This window comes from Pteronotus mesoamericanus, unplaced genomic scaffold (assembly GCF_021234165.1).
Source record: "Pteronotus mesoamericanus isolate MK-2021 breed Mesoamerican mustached bat unplaced genomic scaffold, CSHL_Meso_final contig_182, whole genome shotgun sequence".
NCBI classification, from domain to species: Eukaryota; Metazoa; Chordata; class Mammalia; order Chiroptera; family Mormoopidae; genus Pteronotus; species Pteronotus mesoamericanus.
Genome location: NW_026555078.1, coordinates 5,540,009 through 5,562,202, shown reverse-complemented (window position 1 = coordinate 5,562,202; position 22,194 = coordinate 5,540,009). Strand labels below are relative to the sequence as shown.

Sequence of the window (22,194 nt, the reverse complement as noted above, 5' to 3'; positions counted from 1 at the left end):
TGTGGGGTTTTTTTGTTGTTTTTTGAATTGTGGGAATATAAAGAAGGGAAACAAAAACCCATTCGGCATCATGTTGAAGACAGTACTATTCACTGAGTCCATGGAATAACTTACCTAGGAGAGCAAAAAGGTCAAGGAAAGTTGTCTCCAACCAGAGCTATTTTAAGGAACAAGACATCTGACTCCAGTAGTGAAGACATTTATCTATCTGTAGAGGCTAACAGTTCCATTCCAGAGCCAAGATGAAGCAGTAAGGCCAAGGACAGAGAAATCAAACTGACTTAGCACTGGGTGTCACAACATACGAACGAGTGCCCACTGCTTCCTGTTGTCTCGGTCTCCCAGGATAATAGCAGGCAGTAATCCAATCCCAAACGTTTTTTAATCCTCTTGCTCAAAATGGATGTTATGACAGAAAGGTAATAGAACTTTATGTAAAGAATTGTGAAGGTACTCCGAAGGGATTTTGACAATGCTGTTTGTGTTAAAGTTTTTCATGGTACTAGAAATTGTAGACAATCTGAAGAGTCTTCCAGTTTAAACCTGCCATTCTAATTTTGCAAGCTTTATAGAGAACACTGTTTAAATCAGAAACAAAACCAGAAGGAATGTCCCCCCAACCCCGCCGCCTCATTTCCAAATTCACAAAAATTGACTTGCAAACTGGAGTTTCCGGGGACAAAGCACAGGACCTGATTACAGTCAGGCATGGAAAACCCACCAGGCTTCTGTCAGCCAAAATGCCAGGGTAGCACTTCTGGACAAGTCAGGATGTCAAGGTGTTTTCTACAACAATTACAAAACTGTCTTTTCAGAAATCTTTTGGTAATCACTCTTTGAAATTTTCATTTTAAAGTAAAATTTTCATTTTAAACATTACAAAATGAGCAAAAGAACTAATAAGTATCATTAAAGTGGAAAATATTCTATGCACATATTTACATCATCAGGACAGTGCCTATGCTTAAGAGCATGGACTTCTGCGTCAGACGGAACCGTGTCGATTCAAGTGTTGTGTTGCTGGCTAACAGTCTCCCTCAATGAAATGACAAGCTATTTCAGACCTCATTTCTCCTGTTATAGCAACAAATGTCCAGCTTTTGCTTCATTAACCATGATCACTAAGGAAATACAACAGTCCACCAATGAAAGGGCATCCCCTAAATGTCAAAGGCCAATAGTTACCATCTCCTTAAAAATAGATATATAGACTACAGCTGATGGAGGCAAGAAATGCTTCTTCCCTGTGTCCAGGAACCCTCAGAATATGAAGGCAGAGTGTTCCAAGAGTCAGTCAGAAAGGTGAGTTTAAACTGTATGTTTAAAGAACAAATGTTTCATAGTACTTCCCAGGCAACAAAGATATAATGTAATTAACTTAGACCCTATCAAGTTTTTCTTCTCTTCCTTTGCAAGGTAAGTTGATAAACTTCAGTTATTAATAGCCAGAATTTGTGGCTCGGGCGTAGCTCTGTATTGTAGTTACAGGTAAGCTCTTATACACTTAAACTCTTATAGTTAATTATGCACTTAAAGTTTCTATTAATTAGCTAGCAACAAAACTCTTCAGGATTGTAGCAAATGTTGCTTTCTAGTTTTCTATCCAATTATTCAATATAACCTTGTTTTTGGTACCATAGATTAGAATTTACTGAGGACTAAATAAAGTAAAATAAAAGCTTAGAAGCACACAGTGCTTAATAGATACTCAAAGTATATGATACTTAAAACAGTACCCTTTCCTGGATAGGAATTTTTATTTGTATTTGCAAATACATTCTTCAGTAAGTTCTAAAATCTTCACTTAAAGTGAGGGTATGTGGAACTGAGATAGTTATTTTCATTTCCTTAAAAGAATTTAGCACACCTAAGACAAGAAAAAGAACCTATTTAAAAATACTGTTTTAAAGTCCTATCTGATGGTCCTCTGGCCAGGTATTTATTTAGGACCACCACCTTCAACTCCAACTGGTATTCCAAAGGGAGTAGTTACAAAAAAAAAAAAAAAAAAAAGAAATGAAGCATACAACTAATACAATTTATCTTACTCTTCACTTTTCTTTTTATTATTCAAAAGTCAAATATGTTATTTTTAAATCATCCATCCTCAATTGTGATTTAATGTACCGTCATTTCCCAAGATACGAAGTTTCAGAATCTCTTTGGAATACTAATTTCACGGTTCTAGGTTTAACAAAACTGTTGAAATTTTAAATTCCACTCTACTTCCCTGAATTCTCAAGACAGTTGCTGATGTAAATTTTAATATAAAATATTTAGTCACAAAATAGTATTGCTTTTGTATGCACATAGTTTTGTAAGATTACTCTGCTTCTGTCAATAAAAACTATACCATCTTTCATAAAACTCTAAACAAATTAAGAACTGTGATGTAAAACAAAAATTACACATGGTAAAACAGGTACCAGCACAACGTTAAGTTATATTACATCAAAAAAGGTTTTAATGGTCCCAAATATATATATTCAACTAAGCATACACTCGGGAGAAAAAAAAATCGAAAACAAAATGAAACAAAAAAATTATGACACAAGTGACCACATCTAGAATTCCACTCAATCTTTAATAAAGCAGGGACAAAACCCCACTTTAAAAAAAATCTGCAGTTCGAAGGGCAAAGGGAACAGATAAAAAAGAGGAAACTTTATATTCGCCCCTCCCCCATAGGTTTTCCAAACCTGTTGTAGTTTGACTAAAATGTTCAGAATGTAGGATTTTAAAGGCAGGTCTCTTTATACAAAGAAACTGCTGGCATTCTTAACTAGTTAAGAATTATGGCCAAAAAGCCTATTCTTCTGAGTCCCAAACATGGTCCGAGAAAGCATATTGATTGTAGCAACTGACCAGTCAATCCACTTAGAAAACCCCTGCCCTGTTGGCTTTATGTTTCCATTTCCTTCCCTGAGAAAAGGGCAATGTGTGGTCCAAGCTGGAGAGCTCAAAGGCTTACGTCTTTCCCCTAATGTGTAATATCCCCTCCTCCTGCTCCATTGAATTGGCACTTGATGAGCAGAAGTCAAGTGTGTGAGGCTGATCCGTGTCAGTCATTCACAAGAGACCACTGCTTTGTTGTGGATTTTGTAGGGGGTAGGGGTAGAGAACCAGTTTTTTCAACAGGTACTGATTGTAGGCAGTTGCCATTATTATGACTCAAACTTTGCTTTCTTTGACAATGGTAGCGTGTCTTCCTTGTCTTCATCCTCATCATCGTCTTCATCATCATCAGGATAATCTACCAGACCCACAAGGCCTCCCTGTTCAGAAACAAGGACTGTAAGTCTGGATAAAGGATACAGACCTCCCACACCCACTTCGATATACAACTGTGGTTATTTCTGGGTGGTCAGACTATATATAACTAAGATTCATTCTTTTTATGTAGTTCCTAAGTTTTCTACGGTAAAACAACATTTTTAGTAGTTTACAATCCTAGTAAATCCCAGGAGATAAAAACAATGATTAAATTTAAAATGCTTTTAAGATTAACATTGCATTAAAAATTTTTAAACGAAGTCTACACAGTATCAAATAAGGCAAAGAACATCAACAGACCACTAGCTATGTGAGAAGAGAGACTATCAGATGCTGGGAAAGTGGACTGGGCCTGTCTGTCCCCTCCCAATCATCTCATCTGGGCTTCCTTGCAGCCCTCTCACCAGAAGTCCCCGTAGTTCACTTTACCTGGATGGCTGGGGAAAAATTCACATTGCTCTTGCCCTGAGCATGTGCATCTCAGCTTTCTCACATTTGCTTTTGTACCTTAGGGGGTCTCCTGCTCACATCAGAGGAATGCACACATGTGGATGGGCATTATATTCCTGATTTAGATCAATAAATCCCAAATGCTAGTCTGTTATGCTAGTCTCGGCAGCAAAAGGCAACCAAAAGAATTGGTTTTTGTTCTCAGATGATGTCTTTCCTACATTTTTGGTATCAAAATTTTGATTTATTTTTATATGAAATGCTACTAATAATAGATGGTTAATTTCTTCTTATACACCGTGCTGGACAAAATAAAGTTAGGGATGTCTAGATATTTAGCTTATCTTTCCCCTACAAAGTATTAATTGGGAAAATTGATTTTTAAAAAACTTAAAACTTTTAAATTTCTCTATTTGAAAGGAAAAAACTTAAATTTCTGTAAGTGTTTTGACACACAAATCTGAACCTGAGGTTTTAAAATGAAAATAACCAAAATTAGGATGTATTCAGACTTCCGTACTGGTCATAAAAAATTTCAGACAATTCTCAACTTCAGGTAAATGCAGGTGGTGGTGAGAGAATGATTCTCTAGTTCAAAATGTTAAACCAGTTCCAAAAGACAGTGACCAAAGGGATTCTCAGTCAAAACAATTATTGTTGAGAAAGCTTAAGTGAGGCGGGCCTGGGATTCAGAAATGTACCTTGGTAGTAATAGCTGCCGTCTGAGATGTACTTTTAGGGACGGATCCAGGAGAGCCCGGAGACCCTGGGGACCCAGGCGATCCTGGAGAACCAGGCAGATTTGCTGCAGGTGACTGGCTGGTGAGGTTAGTCTTTGTCCCACTAGAGAGGGAAAGCTTGAAACTTGGGCTCTGCCGGCCGGAAAGATTTGTTTTCAGAAGCACCTCCTTTTCCTCACTTTCTTTTACTAAAAATAAGAATATTGTCAATAGCTGTCACCCGTATTTATCTTTTAAAAATTCCCCCAAGTGAGGTGACACTAAAACACAGACAGCTTACTTCTCTGCTAGAGAGAAGCACTGAAGATGAATTTCTGAACAAAGCTTAACAAAACACTCAACACCATTACCCACTGGATTTTACTAATGAGAAGGAATGAAACCATCAGTAATATATTGTTCTTACCCTTCCTGAAATTATTTTCTCCTTAGATCAAATTAAGAAAATTTAGCCTGTACCCTCCTAACACAGCTATTAATTCACTCTATAAAGCAATGGTCTTTAAAAATTTATGTCGTGACACATATAAATTAGATACTAATCATTGTGTCAGAAAACATAAATAAACCGAGAGAGAGAAAGACTTCATTTTTCCTTGCCCATCTTTTCAACATACATTTCTTCCTTTCCATGAATTTACTTATTGGATCCATAATATCATCATCATTTTTAGTTTTGTCGGATGGAGACACCACAGCTTCTCCATCCTCCATGTCATCTTCATCTGTGTTGAACCACATCTCCTCTTCATCTTCGAGTGTTCTGGCATCTCTTCGGTATCTATGGTTCCTCAAAATGGAACGCATACTGTGAATAAAGAGAAGAGGGTAGGGTAAGTAGACTCATAAAAACTTCTTTAGTCTTCAAGTATTGCTCTGAATTAGATCTAGTCTTATTCAGATAAATGGGGTGTAATAGATTTATGCTTTAGAGGCTGACAAAAAGTTTGTACCTGACATATAATTTAAAAACACACTCTGCCAAATCTAGTAGTAATTAGTAGAATCCAACTTCCTATTACCAAAATTGTACTATTACATATCAGTTATTAAACTTAACATTAGGAATTCACATAATTTATGGATTTTAAAATGAGACTTCAGGTACTTAGGAAAATGTGCAAGATTTCTTAAAAATAATTTGTAACCTTCAAGTAACTCAAAGCCAGCCCGGTAATATTCTGATTTGTCTGGACACATGAAGCCTCAGTGCCACATAAGCAGCACCGTTTTTCTTGTCATTAGCTTAATAGATGCCTGGGAAAGAGCCTGCAGATCATAACCACCTACACCTTCAGGAAAACATTTACAGTGACCATTTATCGAACACTGCAACTTGTACTCACTATCTGCTGTTTCGTCTTCCCCTGCCAAGCCAATGGGTAAAACACAAGCAAAAAAGAGCTGCTGCCACACGAAACTTGTCACTCACTGAATGAACAGTTCGAACATTGGTAATTTACCTGTCAAGTTTGGGATTATCTTGCCTTTCTCTCTGTTGTTCAAATCTCAATTTTAATCCTTTAAATGTCTGTACATAATCTACATCTTCCAGTGCTTTCCAGTAATTTTCAATGACATGTGCAGTCAATGACTTTATATCTTCCTATAGAAAATAAAAAAATGAGATGAAATGTTATTTGAGAAAGATAATGACTTAATTGTTGTAAAGTGACAAACTCACCAAGAGTTTAACTGCACAAAATTATTATACAATCTTAGAGGTCATCCAACAGTGAAAACGGGCCTAACGTATTGGGCACTTCAGCATTATCTGTGGGTCTTTCCAAAGCAAACGCGCAGGTCCCAATCTAGATGATTTGTACTCAGCTATGTTTAGGGTGGGATCCGGACATGGATATTTTATATCACACTCACCCTGCCCAGTGTGACTCAGCTGTTGGGGCATCATCCCGCAAACTCAAAGATCATGGGTTTGATTCTGGGCCAGGGCTCATGCTTGGGTTATGGGTTTGTTCCCCGGGTGGGACATGTACAAAAGGCAACCAACCAATCCACCTCTCTCTTCCTTCCCCGCTCTAAAAATCAATAACCACGTCCTCGGGTGAGGATGGATAGCTATGTATCAATCAATCACACCAAAGTGCCCAGTATGGACGGTTGTGATGGTTGCACAACATCGTGGAGGCACTCAATGCCACTGAATGAGACACTTAAAAATGGTTAGGATAGCAAATTTTGTATTATATAAACTTTACCAAAATTTTTTAAAAACCATGCCACAGATAGTTCTAATACATGCCAATGTTTGAGAGCTACTGGTGAATATATTATTAAAGATTCAGGAGTTGGCTATAAAATTGCTCTTTAGAAATATATGGGAGAAATACACAGTCAAAAAAGTTACACAAAACCACATCCAAATACTTATCAAATATAATTTTACTTTTTAAAAATGATTACAATAGTATTAACAGTTTTGAACTATCCTGTAATAAGGAGTCATAGCTGCTGAGAGAGATTATTTTAGTTTTTATTAGTTTGAATTGAATCTCTCACAAAGCTTTTGGGTAACACAGATTTTCTTTTAGAAATTCTCTTCAAATAAAACAATCTCAAATAAGCCAAAGTATCATTGATGTATATTCAAGTTTCTCAAACAATTAAAGCCAAAATTCTAACTAAAAAAAGTATAGAACCTACCACTCTAATAAATTCAAACATCTCTATTATAGCAGAGTTCATCAGATTGTAGCGGGATCCATTGTTGAGAAACGCTTTGACTACTGGTTCAAACAAAAAACTTTTCATTATGTAGCGGTTGTAAAACTCATCTTTTAATCCAATAATCTTTCTCTTAAAACGAAGAGCACCTGAAACAAAGAGGTGTTTTTCAAATTACACACCACATTTCCATATTTTAGACTTACAAAAAGAACTGTTTAATTAATATAGCTCTTTGTGCAGTGATGCTATTGCTTCCAAAAGTGTGAACCTGAAGATTACCAAAGGGTTATCAGAAAAATGCGTTCTAAAAGTAGTGTTTGTCATAACAGAACACAAGTCTTAGAGAGCCAGAAAAATTCTGGAAGTTACTAATGACTGGAATGTACTTTGTATCTGAAACAGAAGCTAAGATAGGGCTAAGAAATGAATTAACCTATCATACTTCTTAAGATGAGAGTTTTAAACATATCCTTATTTATAGCTATCTTCAAAACAATAGAAAAACCATTGCTTTTAGGGCAATCCACTGTATAATTTGATCATTATTTTTGGACACTATTTTGCATCAGAATTCATGGGTTGCACTGGTTTATTTATGGATGTGTCTGTAGAAATGCTATAAACCACAAAAATCTGCATGACCCAAAATTTGCCTTCTCATAGTTTAGAAATAAATTTAGAGGATGTTGTTTTTAAAATGTGGTCCTCTATCTTATTGCAGCGAGTATGCTTTTTAATTTTTTCAGTTTTTCTTTTTACAATTAATTAGGCTTTAACTTACAGATTAAAAGGTATATTTACATCTTGAGGCATGGGGAGTTGAGTCACCATTCGTCAAGATCCAAATATACAAACAGCTAGACTTCAACAAAGCCCTCTTTACCTAAATAGATTATCAGTAAGTTAATGCCCCAGTTATTGTAAACAGTTCAAAAAAGCATACTCACTTCATGCAGTCACATCGTCTTCGGTTGGCAAGATTAAATATTGTGTTTGTATTTTGGTTTCTTTGGAGATCATGGAAGTGGCTCGTTAAATTGCCAATTTGTTATTAATCAAGTCCTTCATGAGCAGGTAGCCAGGCAACCATGCTGACACGGTTTCTGGGTGGGAAGGCAGAGGAGTAAAGCAGCTCAATTTTTCTTCAGTTGGCAGAAAAGAGGTCCACAAGTGAATGCCCAATTAGGTACAGGTGACTATAAACTGCCTTAACAATTCAACTTTAAGAGTGTTTCTTTCTGAAGAGACACTCTGGGCAGGGAACTTCAAAATAGTTTATAGAATAGTAATTGCATATTATTTTTTAAACTACTGAATATTTTCAAATACATAAGCATGGTGAAATAAGACATTTTAAACAGTAAAAGGCATCTTTCTGTGTTTTAAGTCAACCCCGAACAAGGGTTTATTTTCCCAAAACAATGGTTTTAGAGTTTGGTTCTTCTTTTAATGTTACTAGACAAAGTAACCTAGGCAGTTAGTTCCATTTGTTATACTTTTAGAGCTCATGCTGCTAAGGCCAAATTTTAAGCTTTTAGTAGCTGAGGCAAGAGCTATTAAGAATTTGTACTCCAGCTTTGCCGGCTTTGTGGAGACTTGTGTCCTACTATCACACACACTAGCTGAACCCCGTGGTCTTTGTGCAGTTTCTGGGCAGTTCCTAGGTCAGTGAAAAGAAGCTCCCTTCCAAGAATTCACCAAGACCAGTGCCAGTGGCACCACTATCTCAAGAGCAGTTCTGTCAGAAACTGCTCCTGTAGACAGAAGGCAGTTCTAACAGTCTTTTTATTTTGCTCCTCTCATTTTCATTTGCCCTCATTTATTTATACAGAAAACTGTGTTGTTTCCACCCAAACCCCACCCCAAAAAGAAACTTGCATCAAAAAAAATCCAACCACCATTCTTTGCTGTTGAATAACAAGTTGCTTTCAAAAATTTACCCGTGCATTTTGTCAAGTCAAGCTGCTCAACGGGGTTTTAGAGAAAGCTTTCAGGATAGGACAAATTGGCATAACCACAGGATTTTCAATGTAAAGTGCACTCTGCTTCCACTTACACCTCTAACTTTCCTTATTAGCATGCAAGGAGTCTTTTGTGCTTAGTTTCAATTATCTCTAAAATAAGTAATCCATACACAAGACTCTACGCCTCATATGTAACTAATGATACAACTAAATAAAACCATCTCCAACATACTTAATCTCATTCCTCTTATATAAGATTTCCATATTTCCATATTTTGTCAATAAAAATACAGACAACAGAAAGATATGAGCTAAAATGTTACAATGTTCAATCCAAGAATCCTGAAAAGGCCAAGAAAGAAGACGGATATCACTGGTATATGTGTGTGCCTGTGTGTACATATCTAACGTGTAAGACTAAGTTTTGAAAGTATTGCTGGTCTCACTTACGGAGTTGATTAGTTGTCCTTAAATATGATAAAAATGTAAAAAGAGGCAGCAGATATGAAAAGTCTCCCCGAGTCCCCAAACTGTTTACATTTAAACACTCATTATCTTTTGTCCTTATAAGTATGCATCTAAATTTACTTATAAAACCCTTCCTTAAAAACTATACCTAGTATTTTATTTTAATGTACTTCTTTCTCAGAAATCCAAAAGTAAATCTTCTCAAATTTCTACTTAGTTCTTTCAGAAAGCCTTGATAAAAACTCCTCCTGTATACTGCAAAACCAGTCCTAAAGAGCTCACTCCTACTGACTGGCATCTTTCAGAAGCTACTGACATTCTCAATCCTGGGAAGACAGCCACACTGAGAATAATTTAAGAGTTAGGTTTAATGATAACTTAGTTTGGAAAATATTAACAATGATAAAACACAACTAAGACTTATCTGCCATGCTTAAGTTTCCTACAATATAAACTTTCATTAACTTGTAATGATTCTCTTCATAGTTCTCATCAAATTACAAGAAATTTCCTTGGCAATACTGTAAGCCAAATGAGAGAAAGAACCGAAGAAGAGGCCTTGCCTGCCACTCTCCCATGGGACTTGTGTTCTACTATACCAAACCACTAACACACCATACTTTTCTACATCTGCACATCTGAATTGTGTATTCTAATATGAACGTCACTCTCCCCTGACGAGGAGAAGCTCAATTCTTCCAAAATTTTCCTGATCTGCCTCATTCATGCAGAATAAACCATTTCCACTATTCATCTAAACACATCACAATGCAGTGCTTAAGATGTTGTTTGTTTTGATTTTTATAGACCATCCTCCTACATAACCTGATCCCCTTGACAGCTGAGTCCAGGTCTTAACCATCTTCATTTTCCTAGTACCAGGTATATATCACACTTTTTGAAATCTAAGATGCCAATGATTGCAAAAGAACTTTATCTTTTCCACTGCCAAGAAAACAAAATGAACGAACAAAAAGAGCTACAGATCATGACGTGCCATTGTTAAGACTCACCTTGATTTGAGAAATGATAAATGCATAAAAATATGTATCTTAGAATCAGTGAAATACAGTTGGTGTTTATTAAATTGAAATAAAACTGATAAACTTTTTATTAATTCTGTTGTTCCATTCTGTCCCATCTACTAACAAACCCCCTTTCCCACATTCAAACAAAATCTTCTACGGTGACATCATTCAAAGCAGCATTCATTATAAACTCCCTCTCAACTTGATCTTGGGGTTCTCACTTCTGCTGTGACAGGTATGTAAGGAAAATGCACATGAGTTTAAAAGCCCTTCTTTCACATGTGCTAATAAAATAAGCTCACAGACATATGCCAAAGTAGGATAAAACCAAAATAATTTATTTTTTGCTGTTTTTGGCAATATAGTTTAATGCCACCCATGCTACATATTACTCTTGGCTGAAAAAAGATTACTTAGGTAATATCGAAGGATTTGGATAATTACCAGAAATTAGTTGTACGGAATATCTGAAAATTGGAAAATGAAAAATATTCTCTGATCAGATGTATTCTCAGTACATACTGCAATGTGTGCACTGGCCTGAAAAAACTAAGTCAACTATAACAACTGTTACCCTGATAAAAAGAAAGCTGACTGAATTTTTTTAGACAGAAACCTGTTTCTAATACTATTTTAAGATAAAATGTTGATAAATTGACATCAGAAATACCCTTATATAAACAATGTTTTCGTAATTTAAGGATATTTTTAAAAATCAGGCAAAATTATTTGTGGATGAAGTAAAAAAAGAGCAAAATCGGATATGTATGTTGAGGCCTCTAATTAGTATACGACTACCATGTCTTTAACAACGACAACAACAATAAAACAACCAAACTTACCTATAAAAACTAAAAGGCATTAATTACCAGCAAACATCTCTTAATAAGCCTCTAGGGTACCCCTAAAATTGAACTGCCAGCTTAACAAAAAAAGGCTGGCTGCTACATGGTCCACAATATCCTGGATTAACCTGTATCCAATTCAGGAAAATGTTTTTTTTTTTTTTAATTTCAATTAAGTACAGTCTTTATGAATACAATGAAAGCCAATTTTTGCAAAACACGTGTGGCTAAAAGCAACTGTGTTAAAAGACTATCTGTTGCTCCAAATGAGTTGACAAACCATTCCGACAAAGGTCTGTCTACACAGCACGTATTCTATGCTCTGGGGGCCACATATCATTTCTAGCTGCTTTTTTTTTTTAAATAACCCTCAAAAACCTAAAAACCATTTTTCAGCTTTCAGGCTGTACAAAAACAGACCACAGGCTGGATGTGGCAACAGCTGTAGCTTGCCACCCCTCTTCTAAACTGAGGTGACACAATGTTGTGTCAAATATATTGCAATAAAGCTGGGAAAAACTTATTTGTGGAATTAACAAATGAACCATCTGTAGACATTTGTGCTAGGCATTCTGTATCTTAGATTGTGTTTTGGGAACTCAGTATATTAGCTATAAAGTTTTAAAATTATGAAAATGTTCATAATTTCATGTGTGACTCTAAGTCTCATAAGTAGGAAGCTTGATTTGTCATTAGTGATGCTGCACTGTTTAAAAAATAATAACTGAGGTAAAATGATCTTAGGTGAAATATAATACTTAGGTGGAATATAATACTCTAAGGTAATATACTTTATTGATACACTCTTAACCCCTTTGCTGTATAACAGAAAAGAGAGTCAGGACAATCACCTGCTCAAAATGAGGCACAACGACATATCAGTGTAGTTTAGTATTTGCTCTCCTGACCTGAGATCAGTGATCTCTTCTTCTCAGGCAATGAGACCTAAAGACACCAACAACATGATAATACACAGACAAGCAAGTCTACCAGAAGCAACACTTACATAACGCCAAGAAAGCGTGCTTCGAGGCCATAAGAACTAGCACTCTCCGGAGGATGTCCTTATTAATAATGTAGTTCTTTATGTGGTAGGTATGGTGCTCCACACAAAATGTTAACAATTCCAATACAAGTGCCAACAATTGAGCAGTCTGAAAATCATCTAAAATAAACAAAACAAAATTTATATTTAATGGCTAATATTCTTTTCTTCCCCAAATGTAAGAATCCAAATTCCAGTCAAGTACAATCCCTTCTATTAAGGCAAATATCTTAAAGTTAAGAAAAAGGAAACTAATATTAATTGAATGCCTACCATGTGCCAAGAACGCTTCCCATGTTTCCTTATTTAAACAATCTATGAGGAATTAGTTACCCAAGACCCAAGTTGGAAAAGTTAGTAAAGCAGAGACGGGATACTGATCTATTAGATCTGCTTTATTCCAAAGTGTGAGAATGCTCCTCCATGTCTTAACACATCCCTCAGCAGATGCACACACAGCACAGGAGGTCCTGTCGGGCAACATCTGGGCTTTGGTGGAATTACCCTCTCTGCTCCTACGAATCAGTTATCTAAAGTTATCTTCTGTGCCTCCTTTTTGCATATGAATCCACAATGAATTGTAATGATCGGCTTCCTCACCAGGCAGCAAGCCTCTGAAATTATTCTACTCACTTTTTTCAATCCCCCCATTAACCTCCTAAAGATCATAGAACATGCCTTCCATGCAATGGGCTCTCAATGAATGTTTGATGAACTGAACATGTGGGTTTGGAAAAGAAGCCTCAGACTTTACCTAATATCAATCAAGTAAATAGGAAGAGTATCATGTTTCCAAGACTTGATTCGAGAGTCATAAAAAAAGGTAATTTAACCTTTATTTCCTAAGTGGTGTTGTAAATTAAAATATACTATATTGAGCCCTGGCCAGTGTGGAGCAGTTGGCTGGGCAGTCCAAAGGGGTTGAAGATTGTGGATTCCATTCCCAGTTGGGGCGTGTGCAGGAAACAACCAATCCATGTTTTTCTCCCTCTCTTTCTCCTTCCCTCCCCCCTCTCTAGAATCAGTGAGTATGTCCTTGGTTGAGGATTTAAAAAAAAATACTATATTGATAATTCATATGACAAAATGATGTATTCCCAAAGTTTCAGTAAGGGATTTCCAAATGAAGATCCTAAAACCACTTTCTAGATTAAACAGACACACATAAGCTGAAAGCCAAAGGAATAAAATGAAGAAATAATAAATAATTAAAACAAAAATAATCCTCAATGCAAATAAAAATAGCTTAATTTTGAGTAATTTGCTCTACTACACACATCAAGTAAAAATAACTTAAAATGAACTTATAACTACTTCCTTCTATTTATTTCACCTATATAAATGCAAATGAAAAACAAATATTGCTTTAACAAAAATTTTTCTTTGAATTCTGAAAGCAACAAGTATTTCTTACATTCTTTTACCTTTCTGTTATCTTGATTATAACACTTTAAAGAATTTTACTTTGAACTCCACTTTTGAAAATACATTAGACCTTTATATTAACACTAACTGTACGTTTCAGAATTCAAGCTCAAAGTACTACCAACCCGCATTATGTTACCTTTGCTAGGTTTGTCTTCTGTTGTATTCGCCAGTAAAGGAGCAGTGAGGACATGCATACAGTGTTTGTAGAAGAAACCCAGAAATTCAGTCTTTTCTGTTTTCTAAGGAATCAAAAACACTTCCATGAACTTTAACTGCACTGGTTCCTACCAGCAATAAACAATATACTAGCATGATAAACAAAGACACGCCCATGGCTTACATTGGCAGTAGCTAACATGTTCTCTGGGTCAACTAAAGTTCGGAGCAGGCCCATAAGTTGGACTGCTCCTCCAAGTTCAGGGTCTGTATCACAAATCATATGTTCTATAATGAGGTTGATGAGCAAAATATCCTGGTGAGAAAAATACAAAAAGGATCACTTATTATGAGAGAATGGAAGAAGTACATACTATGACATGCTACAGCATTATACCTAGCTCTGTCTTAGTAACTACAAATGAAATGAAATGACTGACTTAAATAGGTTATATGGCATTGTTTCCCTAAAATGTAGTATAAACACATTACACTAAACAATACTGTAAAGAAAGTTAGTTTTTTCTAGTATTTTTAAATCTGACTAAAGCAAAAACACAGTTTCAGTTTGGTGCTAATAATCTTTACACCTCTTGAAAACAAACTCTCTCCAGAAGAAAGGTAATGGGCCTTAGGTTCATAGTTTTAATAGTAAGAATATTTAGCTAGAATTTATAACTTTATTCTACTTTCACTGAATTTTTATGGATTACTTCTATTCATGGCAAATGATATCTATACCTGTTCTCAACTTACGGGAATAATATAAAGTTTCCATTTTAAGAAAAAATTAGTTGGTACCTGCATGTTTGAAATTGGGTAAAGCAAGATTACAGTATTTAGAGGACAACAGGAGAATAAATGTATTATATAGATTCCAAGTGTCATAGAAAATTGACTGCTGGTTTTCCTGAGGTTCTACTATGACTGGTGTTCCTGGCCCAAAGAGTGAATAAAAATTGAGAAGGATTCAATGAGAAAAATCCCTGCTCTTGCCTATACATGCAATGGTAGGATAGACAAAAAGAAAACAAGAACAGTATATGAAAATGACAATTAAGACTGGGAATCAAGAAACCTACTGTGTGTGAGTAAAGTACAACAATGTATGTTCAACTAGTGGGTCGCAGCGCCAACAAGAATAGCCTTTATTTTAATATAGATATTTTGGTTTTCAAGATTGGACTATTTTATAAAAGAAAAGTGTGATAATATGTAAGAGTTCAAACTTGTACTTTTCTGCACCTATTCTGACATTAAAATTTTTTTAAAAACCTTAAATATAGAAGTTACCATTCTACTTTGTTTTGACATCACTACACATGAGTATCTTTCTAAAATGTAAGTTTATTTCCTCATTTTTTAAAAATATGAGAAAAAAATTCTATACAGAATTTTAGCCTTAAGGGGATGTCTCCACCTCCCCCGCCCCCCCAAGCCTTAAGGAGTTCAGGGCAGAATCTCAGTTTATTATTAAGTAAAAAATTACTTTCACAATTTTATGGGGGAAGAAGGGGGGGGAATCAGAATCATTGCTTTAATTATCTTAAAATAGAACAGAGCACACACAAATGGCTATCACGTATGCTGCATTACATATATCCTGGGAGTGCGCTTCCCATTGCCAAGATATCTTATTCCCTCACTTATTTTAAAATTAGTATGTGTGTGCATGAACAAGACAATAGCTTGTTCCCCATGGGTAGGCAGTAAAGGCACCCTAAACACTTTCTAAGGGACTGTGCTTCATTTCTTCATTCTTGATGATTTTGAGAATCATTCCCTAGCAAAGTCAATGTTTTCCTAGGAAAGTTATCCGTAATTCCACATAAAGAATAACAATTTAGCCCTGGCTGGTATGACTCAGTGCATTGAGCACTGCCCTGAGAACTGAAAGGTCAACGGTTTGATTCCCAGTCAGGGCACATGCCTGGGTTGTGGGCCCAGCTGGGGGCATGTGAGAAGCAACAGATCGATTTCTCCCTCATGCACTGATGTTTCACTCCCTCTCCCTCCCTTCCCCTCTCTCTACCAGGGAATAAAATCTTTATTTAAAAGAAAAAAAAAATTATTGATTCAATGATTTAAACAATAAAGTTAACTTCAGAATTAAGGATCTCAAAATTTTTAAAAGACACTGAGGTAGACCATTATTAAATAACTGCTGTAAGGTACACTTTAAAACTGAGACAGGAGCCAATTAAGGGGAAGAACAGGCCATATGACATTATGGCTACACTCTTCCCAAACGTCAACTATTTAAATTTTAAATAAATACAGTTATTGCTCCCCATGTACAAATACTTACTGTTAGTGCAAATAATATTTACCTTGCTGGTTATTTTTTGCTCTGTTAACTTCTTACTTACATCATCATTCTGCTGCGCCTCCTGCATGACAAACTCTCGTACCATGGATGGGTTGTATTCAACCAAGTATGAGAATATATCAGTAGCAGCACTTCGCACCTGTGTGTCATCCATGCCCTGCAGATAAAAAGCACTTATGTCTCCTATAATTATAAAAATAGGGAACTTACGGCTACATAAAATCAAAACCTAACCCATTAAAAGAAAACACTGCAATGAGAAAAGAGATCAAAGATATTCTGCTGTGTATTAAAACCCTTGTTCAATGGATAAAGTTATACTTTCATTCTTATTTACTTTTCTACTTTAACATGTCAGCAGGCTGCAAACTTAACAAATTATTATTAAAAATATAAAAAATTCCTGAGTAGTCTTTCAGTACTATTTAAGAACTCTAATACTTAAGTTGTATAGTTTTAATGTTATGTAATACACAGCTAATATTAAGTATTGGCTATAATCAAATACTGGCATGTTATGTAAAAATATACTACTTTTGTAGATTAAAAATATAATGGTATTTAAAAATGAGAAAGAGTCTTACAAGGATGACTTCCAAAGCTGGTAATATGCCCATGTTTGACAGAGTCTTGAAAAAAGCATCTCTGTTTTGAGGTTGCAGCGTTTGGGAAAACGCACAAAATTCTTTTAAAAAGTTAACCTGAAATTAGGAAAAAGGGTAAGTGACTATAAAAGGTCTGTTGTTTTAGTTTCATGTCCTTTATAATATGAAATTTCTTACCAATTCCTGTCTTTTTTCCTCATCTGTTGCTTCATCTGTTAGTTGTGCAAACAAATCTGTCAAAAATTTTTCATCTTCCTATAAAATCAAAGGATAAATTATGCTAATTAATGGTAAGAGTATAATAAAATATTTTCAAGATGCCATCATAGAAGATATGAATTGCAATAACTGGAAAAAAAGGAAAGAAAGTATTGGCGATGCTGTTTTTTAAAAGAGAGAAAGAAAAACTAAACTACTAAAGGATAAATTGGCAATTTATACAGAAAAACTGTTCTTTATAACTTGGCAAGGCTCTATTTCCTAAGCCCATTTAAGGGCACACTGTAAATATTTTAGGCTTTGCAGGCCATATGGTCTCTGCCACAACCACGCAACTCTGTTTTTTATAAGAGGAAGCAGCCAGAGACAGTATGTAAATAAATGAGTGTGGCTGTGTTCAAATAAAACTTTATTTACGAAAACAGTTATGGCCTATAGTTTGCAGAACCCTGGTTCTCATACGGTTTTCATAACCTTAACTTTAGAAGTTAGGGTTTTTTTTGTTGTTGTTGCTTTAGAGAGGGAAGGAGGCAGGAGGGGGAAGAGACGGAGGGAAGGAGGGAGGGTACGTGTCAGTATGTTGTTCCACCCACTTACACATTCACTGGCTGATTTCTGTGTGTGCCCTAACCCTAGGCGTAGCAGGTCAATGCTATAACCAACTGTGCTACCTGGCCAGGGCCAGGAGTTAAGGTTCTACAACCTTTCAGACAAAGATAAAAATGAGGACAAAGCTTCCCTGATGTTTTAAAGACACAGAAAATTATTCAATATTTTAAAAAGCTACATTCAGAACTTTAGAAACATCTATTATTTGGAAATAGCCATATTATACACATAAATATGCGTTACATTATTTTGAAAGGAATTCAAAAAATACTCTCGCAGGGTAAGTCAGAGTACAGATCCTGGAAAGAAACTTAGATGTTATCTTACCTCTTATTTTATAATTGAGACAGATTAAGACATTTCCCCCAAGCCCAACCACAGTGGGTGGCAGAGACCTCCTAATACCCTGTTCCATTTTTTCCATCCCTATTTTTAAGATTTTTGTTATATTTTAATTCCACACTATCTGAGCTAGGAGTAAATTCAACACTACAGCCATATAGACACGCCTAAGTCTAAAGATATATACACATACCGGTGTGTACACAGTCTCCTACTAAATTATAACTCTATTTTCCTGTTCTGGGTGTTTGAAAAACATTTTCAGTGATACTGAATTGGTTATTCCCACCTTTACTTTTTTCCTAAAGTGTACAAATAGGTCATACCTCAAATGGCATAAAATTTCAAGATGTATCCCAGATATAATGTATTCCATGAAATGGAAATCAAATGATTAAAAAAAGATTCTGTGAACTGCTCCACTTGATATATAGAAGTAGAGAGAATAAGAATGATTAATAGTGTTATGTAGAGAGAAGGCAAAGGTAAGGGATATGATAGTGTACTTAAGGTGGGTAAAAACTGCTTTTAATTATATCTCTATCACTCCTCATCAAAAGTTTGTAAAATTCTCCTTTCTTACCAAAGCACTTAACTTTATTCATACTTAATCAGCAAAACTGGCACCGGTATAAAGACCAAGAAAACACAGAAGTGACAAATCAATGTCTAACAAAATTAAGAACCATGTGAGGCTGAAGAAAAGGACCAGTAACATTCAGGACTATCCAAGGAAACCAGGAATCAAAACTGGACCAGAACACAGACCCATTAGGTAGCTAGTAAAAACCAGTTCCTTATCAAAGAACAACTGGAAATTGGTACCAAAACCCTTCTTCTTCCTCCTCCATTATCAATTATAATACACAGTACAGAGGATTACTATTATACTTACCAGACTGTATTGTCTATACTATTTTTGACATGTCTTAAATAAACAGAAAACATGTAAAATTAACATGAATTGGATTACTAGTTCCAGGAAAGCAATTTTGGTAAAACTGACTTCTATTTGAAGTCACCTTTTTAAAGAATGACAAAGGCCAAGGACACTGAAAATACAGCATTTTTTCTAAAAAGGAACAGACACAAAAATTAAATCTACTGCTTTATTTATAGTATGTGCCACAAAGTAGCTTGTACCGATACTTATTTGCCTCCTTGCTTTATTGAACAAGTCCAGGTTTCAAATAATTATTGTTTGTAGATCTGAGGTAAGGCTTTATATCTTTCAAGTCATATCACGTATCTGTTTTTATTACAGTATCGTGGGAATCAAAGAAACAAAAAACATGGGATGTATATGACACACAAATCTTTGCACTATGCAAACTTCTATTTCAGTTAGAATAGACTAATTCACACACTATGGGATAATATATTTGCAGGTGTTATAAATGTAGGTTACTGGCCAGCTCAGAGATTTTGATTCTGTGTTTTGTGCAGAATCCAGGAATTTGTAGCCTAGGCAATCCTGATGCAAACAGCCTGAAACACCAGACCCAAAAGACTGGGAATACTTTAAAAAAATTTAGTTATTTAAACGGGAACATGAAACTACCTCTGCTAAAGACAATAGTTCAAATGGTATCGATCAAGTAGGTATCTTTTTAAACAGGAAAAAAGAATAATCAAACTCACCTGTAACATACCAACAATTTCTACCTTATTGAAAAAAATGAAGGAGTGAAGTGTTGATAACATATTTTCTTCGAAGACTGAAGGGGTAGGTAGAACCATATCTTGTATATACTGGACTCTGTATGTCTGATGAATTTTTTGTTTCAACTCAGGATCTGATATGGGAATCACTTCTTTAAACTTGGCTGTTTTTGTTAGAAATTCCCTGTGTTTTCGTGGTTGTGATAAAGCAGGATCATATTCTAAGCATCCAATGACATCCATTATACATTCCTCAGAGAACATAACTTCAAAAAGAGCAGTTCGATTCAAGAGGAAGATGCCTTTGATAATTTCATACAAGTGGTGAAGTCCTTCAATATTTTCCAAATCCTCACACACATGAAAAAGCTCTAAAAGCTTTTTAATGTAACCCTCATTTTCCAGTGCTAGTGCAAGTTTTTCACGACGCAGGGGGGAAGGTAAAGATGATGCCACAAGTTCTGCAATTTCCTCAAGGCGACTTAATTCACAAGATGGTAATTCTAAACCTGGCGATGACATATCATCAAAACGCTCCTCTTCAGATTCATCTACAAGGTCCTGAGTGATGTCCACTGAAGGGTCCTTTCCTTGAACCTATTAAATCAGATTTATGATAGCTGACAATATAATCAAGCAAATCCAAATAATATTCTTACATAAATACAAGAGATGTAAGAAACTATAATGACAACTTTTAAGTTTAATACTCCTTCAAATCTGACCCAACTGCCTACTTTTCTAAGTTACATCTCTATAAGTAATATATACTTTTCAATTTTAAGGAAGTTAGTTCAAAGGGATGAGCTTCCTCATCAGTGCAAGAGTGATCAGCAACAGAAACATTCTAGGATATGCTCCGTTACCGTGTAGAAGGTGTGCCCTGCAGACCCTCACTGTGAGGCCTGTGCTAAAACATCCACCCACATCTTATACCCATGGCCCTCCCTTCTAACAGACCAGGGCAAGTCTCAGGAACATTCACTGCATTGTGCTCCAGGAGAGTCACCAATCTCCTCAAAGATAAACTTAAAAATATCATAATGCTGTGACCATAGAAAATATATGTTATTATAAGCAACAAGGAAAATAATTAATGTCAACTCTAGAAATCAATGGCCAAAGAGCACATACCAACTGGCTTTGGACCAAAGTGGGTCACTGATTTGCTGGAAACGCTGGTTGGTAGCCCAGAATATGATTACGTAAACTGAGTGGGAAACAAGTGCACACATACAGAAATGAAACCAGGAAAAAGTAACTGCAACCTATATTTAGTAGAGCTATCCCCAAGAATATCTGCTAAAAGTTAAGGAACGAAAACAACAGAAAAGTTTTCCTGTCTACATACACAAAGTTGTAGCTTTCTGGACCCTCCAAAGTCCTAAAGTTTGTCATTAAACCCCAATTTTATGTCAGTGTAAAAGCTCTAATTATAAAAAGATAACTAAGATTAAAAAATATTTTTACAAAAGGCCAAAGACATATTTTTAAATAAAAGCAGTTTTACTCTCTTGGCCCTATCATTTGAGACCGCCACTAAAGCAGCCCCATAGGCAAAACTGAATGGTAGAAGTATGGAAAAATTGGGCCTTACATAAAATGGCCAAGAAACTTAAACTGCTAAGCACAGTTATAAGTGATTGCTGGACACTAGATGGGAAGAAGACCTGGAATATGTCTTAAAATATGCTACAAGGTGATACCATCTTGACCTTGACCCAGAGGGCAGACCACTGAAAGGAGGCTAGGCACATTCACAGCTTGTAACTCCTATGATCTCAAGTTTGGCTCTGGATCTGTTATTTACTTTAGAGTCCTAATACTGAAATCATGGCTTTACCTATAGAATAATGGTAGCATTTAATTAAAAAAACAAATGAAAAGGGACAAGAGCTTTTACTGTAATGAAAATACTATCTTCTTGAGCTAATTTACAAATATAAAGGTTAAGAAGATAGTCAAAATGACCTATATTTAGGATACTCTTGGAGTCTAATCTACTCAGGGCATCGAGGTGAGATTGTACAATTTGACAAACATGTTTCAGTCGTACTTTCAGAACTGGAACAACAGAAGAATGAAAATAAAAGAAAGATATAAGCTAGCATTGAGCTTTCATTAAGAGAAAGTATGAATCTTAGAAGTCAGTCTGGACAAATATGAAGATAATGAGAATGTGAAGGACATGAAAAATATAAAAATTAAAAAGAGATGAACCCAGACATAACTTCTATCAAAGAGTATACGAGAAAATGGTTTCTAGATCTAAAATGGTGAGTTGGATTCAAAACATTTAGAAACATGTAAGATCTCAAAGAACAAAACAGAATTCTCTTGGAT

General features: G+C 35.6%; 1 protein-coding gene across 2 annotated transcripts in view; it reads right to left on the bottom strand.

Moving 5' to 3' along the window:
* Window positions 1-2,055: 2,055 nt before the first annotated feature.
* The window catches only part of PPP4R3A (protein phosphatase 4 regulatory subunit 3A), a 37,422-nt gene continuing 17,283 nt past the window's right edge, over window positions 2,056-22,194 (bottom strand). The window contains exons 4-15 of one of the 2 annotated variants that reach the window (XM_054567136.1): window positions 19,831-20,448; window positions 17,197-17,274; window positions 16,999-17,115; window positions 16,416-16,571; window positions 14,270-14,401; window positions 14,066-14,168; window positions 12,463-12,621; window positions 7,128-7,297; window positions 5,927-6,069; window positions 5,081-5,271; window positions 4,425-4,651; window positions 2,056-3,275 (exon numbers count right to left, since the gene is read on the bottom strand). In XM_054567136.1, coding sequence (XP_054423111.1) covers window positions 3,165-3,275; window positions 4,425-4,651; window positions 5,081-5,271; window positions 5,927-6,069; window positions 7,128-7,297; window positions 12,463-12,621; window positions 14,066-14,168; window positions 14,270-14,401; window positions 16,416-16,571; window positions 16,999-17,115; window positions 17,197-17,274; window positions 19,831-20,448 — 2,205 coding nt within the window. In that variant the 3' untranslated portion in view covers window positions 2,056-3,164. The remainder of the gene's footprint in view (window positions 3,276-4,424; window positions 4,652-5,080; window positions 5,272-5,926; window positions 6,070-7,127; window positions 7,298-12,462; window positions 12,622-14,065; window positions 14,169-14,269; window positions 14,402-16,415; window positions 16,572-16,998; window positions 17,116-17,196; window positions 17,275-19,830; window positions 20,449-22,194) is intronic. The other variant, XM_054567137.1, reaches the window with a different exon arrangement.